This window comes from Phoxinus phoxinus (assembly GCF_949152265.1).
Source record: "Phoxinus phoxinus genome assembly, chromosome: 10".
In the NCBI taxonomy this organism is placed as follows: domain Eukaryota; kingdom Metazoa; phylum Chordata; class Actinopteri; order Cypriniformes; family Leuciscidae; genus Phoxinus; species Phoxinus phoxinus.
In genome coordinates this window covers 33,780,752-33,788,524 of record NC_136885.1, presented here as the reverse complement: position 1 = coordinate 33,788,524, position 7,773 = coordinate 33,780,752, and the positions used below count along the sequence as shown (strand labels likewise).

Genomic DNA, 7,773 nt, shown 5'->3' with positions numbered 1-7,773 from the left:
GCATGATAAACACCAGGAAATACATTTACATTTAGTCATTTAGCAGACGCCTTTATCCAAAGCGACTTACAACTGAGGACTACAGCAAGCGAGTCATCGTGAAGAGGCAAAAATAACGCAAGAAGTGCTCAAAATACAAAGTTCTGGCATTGCTCAGAGTAGCATAAGCCAAAACAAGGGAGGGTAAAGGAGAGGTTTTTTATTTTTTATGTCAAGTGCTCACGGAAGAGAAGAGTTTTCAGTTGTCTTTTGAATGTGGTCAGGGATTCTGCATTCCGGACGAGGGTAGGGAGATCATTCCACCAGCAAGGAACCGTGAACGAGAATGTTCTGGAGAGTGATTTTGTGGCTCTCTGTGATGGTACCACGAGCCGTCGCTCATTGACCGATCGCAGGCTTCTGGTAGGGATGTAGACTCGTAGGAGCGAGTGAAAGTAGGAGGGAGCTGAGCCTGTGGTCGATTTGTAAGCAAGCGTCAATGCCTTGAACTTGATGCGAGCAGCGAGTGGTAGCCAGTGCAGAGAGATGAACAGAGGAGTGACGTGGGCCCTTTTGGGCTCGTTGAAGACAATTACGAAGACACATAAATAATGTGTAATCGATTTAGAAGACAGGAGCCGTCGCAACAACATAAAGATAATCGGTCTGAGAGAGGCGCTGGAGGCCGGTGGAATGATCAAGTGCTTTCTATGGGAAGGAAAATGACCCAGGATTAAAATGTGCAAGTTGACCTCCCCAATGGACATGGGGGGCCTTGGATTACCCAATGTGAGGATGTATAATCTTTCTTTTGAAATGGGCCAAACTGGCTAAACATTGGGACGAGGCAGATTCTGAGTTGGACTAGATCAAGATAGAACACAATTTCATCCCATTAGCTTTCTTTCACGATGCTGTGAAGCTAAATGGGACTCAAATCCAGTGACAATACACACACTATAGACAGTCATATGCATCATTGTGGAACAATCCTGAAAAGTGAAAAAGCAGGGGTGACTGTAATTGGTGATCTGTATGAGAATGGGATTTTTATGTCACACCCTGAATTGGTGAAAAATATATAATATTTGGGGCCAAGGCAATTTTTGGAAGTATCTGCAGATTAGACACCGTGTCAAGAACAAATTCAATGCAACTGATAACCCTGTTTATGCCTATCTTCAGTTGCCACGTGAAGCTCAAACTGCTTCTGTGTTTCAAATCAATGCTTGGTGTAACTGCAGATACCTGTAATAACCTGAAAACAATACGGCAGAAGAATTTGGGGATTAATATTCATGATAATAACTGGCTGTACATCCTATCTAATGTGGGTATCCTGGACTTTACAAGATGGTGATAGCTGGAAAAATCTATGCTGGAAATGTAGTGAAGTGGGCACTTATTCACATGTAGGACTAAGATAGTTCCTTATTAGGTAATAATAATTACTTAATGAGATTGGCATCATTAAGAACTAAGAAAATTATAAAGAATTACTAATTAATAATTACTAATCACAACATTAACATTGCTGAGACGTGCTCAACGTGGTCATACAATGCATCTTTAATTACTCAAGTGTTACTTAGTCACTATGTAGGAACTACTAGTGATCTGGACCATTATTTTAAAGTGAAAAACATCTTTTTCACTTTAAAATAATGGTCAAGATCACTAGTAGTTCTTGAAGATTGTCTTTTTTTTACTCCGATCATGGGGTCCGACCTGGTAACACTTGAGTAATAAGTGATGCATTTTATGACTATATTCAGAGTAAAAATTATGATTGATTACGTCTCAGACACACAATAATGTTCTTTATAATTTGTCAGTTAGTTAAGGCTAATATCATTAAATAATTATTGATTACCTAATAAGGAACTATCTCAAATTTGATATTACTTACTGATTATTTAAGCTTGTTTATATATTAGTTAATAGTAGCTGAAGTGTTGATGTACTACTCATTAGTCCTGCATTAATTCCTGCATAGTTACTTATTAATGACGGACTATTATTATTATTATTATAAATATATATATTTTTTTTACATTCTTTGTATTTTGTGCAGAACTGTGTAAGACTGGTGAAACTGGTTGGAGAGATAGACTGGTCTACGAAACAAAGGACCTTGCTGGAAATTAACATCTGACCTCCCCCATACAGTCTCACTCCCTCTCACACCTAAAGACTCACACAAGAATATATATGTGGTTTATAATGTGAATGATTATTATGTTTAGTATCATTTTAAATGTCTCAGAGTGAGTGGTACAAATGTCTCATTTTCAACTAAGTTAAACAAAAAGGAATCAGGTTTTGAGAAGTTTAGAGAAACTGGCACACAAAGGAAGGTTGTCTCTAGGCAAATGGTCTCCTACCCCCAAAAGGTGTCAACTCTGAATGTAAATTCCCATTGTTAACATGTGAAAGGGGTTTTTGGCTATTTAATGGAATGCGGCAGAGGAATCGGTGCGCTTTCTGTATCTAGACTGGCCCGTGATGGCTGGGAGTGACCGAGACTTCCAGCCTCATGTATTTGCATCAGGTTGGGTTCGCATCTCTTCTTTTTATTCATGTTTTATATTGATTATCTTTGAATTGATTATACAATTGACCTGATACCTGATTTAATAAATTGTTATATTTGATTATTCAAACTGATTTTGACCTTGTTCATTTAATAGTCTAAAAGTAATAATCAAACATTCGCTCACTTTTAGTGATGCATAGATATTATCAAAACCTTTCATTTATGGAGTCAGATGAAATAACGAGTAAATACATATGAGAAATATATATTGCATTAACCCAAATTACTTTGAGATGCTGGAAAGACGGAACGCGCAAGAAACCTTCCCGTGTTATTGGAAACCCTCATTGGACCAATATAGCGCGGCTTACAACTGTATCAAGATTCTTAAATGACTCTGTAAGTAAACGCATACAGACAATTTCACTCAATTATTTACTAATGATTTTATTGATCAGAGGGACAGTCATCTAGAATTATCACTTCATCATCACTATCTTCAAGGAGAACAGAGGCATCCATAAAACAGAATGACATTGGAGGGATTATGTCGGATGAAGAAAAGGAACGGGTGGTCTGCAATAAAGGTTTTCGGGGGAGAGGATGGGTTAATTGCGGTTGTCACATTGATGATGACGGCAGTGGCTGCAGCCGCTTCGGTTCCTTTCTCGTTGACTTCAACAAAGGCTTTATGGATCACCTCCGACACCACCAGGTCGTTGTCGAAGGACATGCCCGAAAGGTTCACCTTCAGCGGGTCAAAAACATCCTCCATTCCCATGCTGATCAGAGTCTTCTTCATGTCGTATTTTTCCTCCATCTTAAATTTAGGCAGAGACACTTGAACCTCCTGTAGGATCATCTTGCTGGGTTTGGTCCACTCCATGAGCTTCTCGTAGGTCAGTGCCTTTTCAAGCTGGATAATAAAGTGAGGCATGTTAATGTGTGTCTATTTGCATAAACTGGGGTCTGTTTGTACAGCATCAATGATGTGATGATTATTTGTCATAAGTCATGGAGACCGTAACTTGAATACACCTCTTCAATGGCTTAGATATATGCAGTATTAACCCTGGAAAAACTGATATGAAAAACTATATGAAATAATGTATCAGTAATATATTTAGCAAATGGAACATTTGTACAAAACGTGTAAAAAATGTGCATCTACAAAACAAAAGTGCATGTGTTGAGTATCATATTTGATACACCATGCTTTTATGGCTATATAGTATGATATAGTGAGAATATAGAGGGGAAAAAAACAGCTCAAATATATTCACAGGCTGAAACTGAGCAAAAATATGCAATTTGGTGCAGATGCTGATATTTATATGGCCAAAAAGTAAGATAAAATTCTGATTGCTTGTAATGTAAATAAATGAGATATCTTTATGAGATCTTTCTCACAGTATAGCAGACTACTGACATCAAGTGCATATAAATATCAGTCGTCACTCTATAATGTATTATTAAGGTGATATTTTAATGCTTAGTTTTATGATCAAAGCTCTTTTAAAACATGTAATGCAATGCAATACAATGACGATTGAGATGAACAAATAAATGCTCACCAAAAGCCAGATGGATCATATTTTATACTTGCAAAAATTCTTTTTGGATAATCAACTAAACCCCAGTAAGTGTTCATCAAAATAATATAAAAAATATTCTTACACTTACTTTATATAAATCAGTAAAGATTTCATTGTTTAAAAACATGTGAACCATGAGCTGAAGGTGGACGTTTTTACAAAATGGCAATCAATAAGATCAATTAATAAGAATACAGAAGGCATGTAGAAGATTGTGTGCAACAAGTTGATCATTTTGTTGATCACAAATTTTCATAGCAAATATGATACAGCTGTCACGCCTGTCAGCTGGAGTGCCGATGATAGCCACCAGAGGGCACTTCTCCTGTCTCCTTGATCATATCATGAACTACATTGTCCCTAAAGCTCTGATGGCCACAGAGCTTGGCTCATTGGGGATTCCAGCACTTCCAAGTCTGGTGATCGTTAGTCAAGTGCTCTCAGTGCTTCCCAGTCCGGTGGTCCCAAGTCCAGAGCCTCTTCACGTCATGGCCGTCTCCAGCCATCATGGCCACTGCTCCTGAAGCTACTAAAGCGGTCCCTAGGTATTTGAGGCTGGCTTCCAGTTTGGTAGACTCACTGCTGATGTTGTGCGATTGGCTGGCATCTCAGTGGTCCCAACATCGTCCTCAAACCCAGTGCACCCAAGTTTAGTGGTCCCCAGCCCGGTCGTCTCAGCACTTTCTAGTTCGGTGGTCCCGCACCATTCAATTCCACTGGTCCCAAGTCTGGGGATCTGAGAAGTCCTTCCACTGTCGGCTGTGCTTCCAGTGAAGGCAACCACCATCTTGTGTGTGTGGGCAGTCCACACTTCATCTACTCCTTCTGAGGTGACGGTGTCCGCTCATGAACTCATGTCACACCTGTCAGCTGAAGTGCCGATGATATCCATAAGAGGGCACTCTTACTGTATCCTTGATCACATCATGAAATATATTTCCCATAACCCCTTGCCTGGACTAATCGTGTTCTGATTACTTCCACCTGTGTGTTATTATCTAATTTACTCTTGCCTATTTAAGCCCTGTGTATTCATTCTTACTTTGTGAAGTCTTGTTTGTTTCACACTGCATTGCTGAGCGCTTTTCTGTTTAATAGTTTTTGATCTTCTGCCTGCTTTTCTGGGTTTTTCTGTTTGGCTGTGTTTTCTTCCTTGTTTTCTATCTGGATTGTTTGCTTTGTGGTTTTGATCTTTTGCCTGTCTTTTAGATTAGTATTCTGGATTGCCCTAATACACAGCTACATTTGGATCCTCAACCTGTGTGTCTCTGAGCAGTTTGTGACAACAGCACACTTTATAGGGTTAAACAACAATTCCAAATAATGAAACAAAGCACCATACTAGCAGAATCTGTGCTGTCTCACCTTCTGAAGGCCAGTGGTGTCGTCTTCCATCTTATTAGGAAGGATGATCAACATACTGAGATTCTTCCCGACATACGGAAGCTCCAGAACCTGACTGTTGATCTCTGGGATGATGGCCAGAGAAAACTCTGACTTCTGATGCATCATTTTCACTGCTTTAGTTTGAATCTGCCAAGCATCAGTGTAAACGCTTTATAACTGCTCTTTTTAAGACTGTTATTTATAATTATTATATATATAATTATATATATATATATATTATATAATAATATATATAAAAACAATTTTTTTAAAGAGCATGAAATCTCACCTTGTTCAGCTTAAACTGCCCATCTCTGGTGGCTTCCTTTGTGAATTTCTTCTCCCAGTCTCCCTTGAAGTAGATGGCGTTCACCAAAACCAGTCTCGTCTTCTCAGTAATGGCTCCCACTGGCACCAAGTCCTTGATCTTCTCTAAAATACAAATGGACATTGTTCACTTTTATCAGTGATTTAATTGATTCTCATAGGCCTAAATAAATTGACTGAATCTCTATTGTTATTTAAGTCTAAATAAAAAAATAAAATAAAAAAATATTAAAGCATGTCTCAAAGTTCTTATGTACTTAATGGCCTAATAAAAACCGCATTAAAGTCAAAACTTCAACCTCCAAAGAACTTTATAACTCAGGAACCCGTTAAGCTGAACATGGTCTTTAAAATAAAATTTTGCTGAACTTAAAAAGCAGCAAAAATACATCAAATAATTATTTGTAGAATAAGTTTATGCTGGATTTCACCTTGTGTTTTTTCCTCCACCCATTTGTTGATGTTGACACGAGCAGCCTCTGATTTGTTCTTGAAGTCCACCTTCTCCAGTCTGGATTCGTAGTATATTTTTGCATCATTGATGAATTTCTGTAATATAGCAAACCGATTGAGGTGGAAGTGATATTAGAGTTGAGAACATTTCCAGAACCTCCAGTGAATAAACCGAGTCTTACCTCGACAAACTGGTAGGTTTGCTCTCCGTAGAGGCGGTTGGCAAGACTCAACGCATACGGGACTCCTGGTTTGTTCAGCTCTCTCATAAACTTATTGAAGCTGGAATGAATTTGGTCCTCAGTTTTTTGTCCAGGTACCAGCGGAGTTGGACATTTCTGTTTGCATCAACAATATCAATCAGCTGCATTAAAAATAGCAAGATCAAACGAAAAACCACTACAGCAAATACAGCTGTTATTACAAACATAAAGTCATGAGATTAGTGTTTCATGTAAATACTCATTCTGAACCTTGAGTTCGGCAGGTATCTCAAACTTCTGGGTTTGTTGCGTCATTGGGGGTTCATGTTGACCCTTGGTGCCACATCTTATCTGGGGCTTTTGGGTTGGTGGATGAGGTGCTGGAGTCGCGGCGTCGGGTTTGAGAGGGTTTTTAAAGCCCAAGACCTGCACAGCATTATTGTGGGTAGAATTAATAAAGATAACCTCATTATTCTGATATGTTTAACATATAAAAAAAAAAAATGGTTGGGTCAAAAATGGACAAACCCAACCGTAAAAAAAATATATAAAAAATTCAAACCCACATTTTTTTATTCAGTTTTTAACCCAACAGTTAGGTTTGTCCTTTTTTGATACAAACATGGGTTGAAACAACCCATAATTTTTAGAGTTAGTATTAAAAAACAAGATATAATAGTTTAAAATACTGAACATGATGATGTATCAAACACACACCCTAAATATACATTTTGAATTCTGAACAACTGGCCAGAAAACAAACTACATAAGTGTGAGATCACCTTAGTCATCTGAGCCGCTGTGTTTCCTCTTGCACCGAGCGACACCATGGCCAGAGCCGAGGAGATGCTGACAGGAGAGTAGAACACATTTCCTGGTGCGTTTTTTCCGCTGATCTTCTTGAACAGGTCGAGGGAGAACTGTGTGTTTGCAGCAGACAAATGCTCCATTTTCACAAGCTGAGCAAGAAATAGCAGTAGTTTTATCAACAGCAGATTTGAATCTTCTTTATCACGACACACAATCTGTTTTAATCAAATGTTATTACTGTGTTGGTTACCATTTAAATTGCATATAAAAGTATCTCTAAAAGTATTACCTAGTCGGCAGAAATTATGAAGATTCCCAGCGTGTCCGAGGAGAATGAATCTCTGGTTGTGGGTTTCGTTCTAATAAATGATGCCTCACCCTAAAGCGGTCAGCCTTTAAGCCCAATCAGTTTGTAACATGCCCTGTAATTATAAAACTTATACTGACCAGGTGGATAAACATAAGACTTAAATTGCGTGATTCA

General features: G+C 38.4%; 1 protein-coding gene across 2 annotated transcripts; it reads right to left on the bottom strand.

Moving 5' to 3' along the window:
- Positions 1-2,953: 2,953 nt before the first annotated feature.
- On the bottom strand, positions 2,954-7,434 carry LOC307005317 (leukocyte elastase inhibitor-like). 2 transcript variants are annotated; one of them, XM_079625361.1, is made up of 7 exons: positions 7,262-7,434; positions 6,750-6,905; positions 6,459-6,614; positions 6,255-6,372; positions 5,786-5,928; positions 5,476-5,643; positions 2,954-3,431 (listed from the first exon to the last, which is right to left on the bottom strand). In XM_079625361.1, the coding sequence occupies exons 1-7, from the start codon at positions 7,427-7,429 to the stop codon at positions 3,015-3,017; spliced, it is 1,326 nt and encodes a 441-aa protein (XP_079481487.1). In that variant the 5' UTR covers positions 7,430-7,434; the 3' UTR covers positions 2,954-3,014. The 2 variants fall into 2 exon arrangements, with proteins under 2 accessions (XP_079481487.1, XP_079481488.1); XM_079625362.1 differs by lacking the exon at positions 6,750-6,905.
- Between the last annotated feature and the right edge of the window lie 339 nt (positions 7,435-7,773).

Bases quoted from the DNA above. Each gene is read 5' to 3' on its own strand.
- LOC307005317 (XM_079625361.1), bottom strand. From the start codon at position 7,429: ATGGAGCATTTGTCTGCTGCAAACACACAGTTCTCCCTCGACCTGTTC. The intron at 5,929-6,254 runs GTGAAATCCAGC...TTTGTATTTTAG, and splicing joins GGTGGAGGAAAAAACACAAG to AGAAGATCAAGGACTTGGTG. The intron at 5,644-5,785 runs GTGAGATTTCAT...GATGCTTGGCAG, and splicing joins GGCAGTTTAAGCTGAACAAG to ATTCAAACTAAAGCAGTGAA.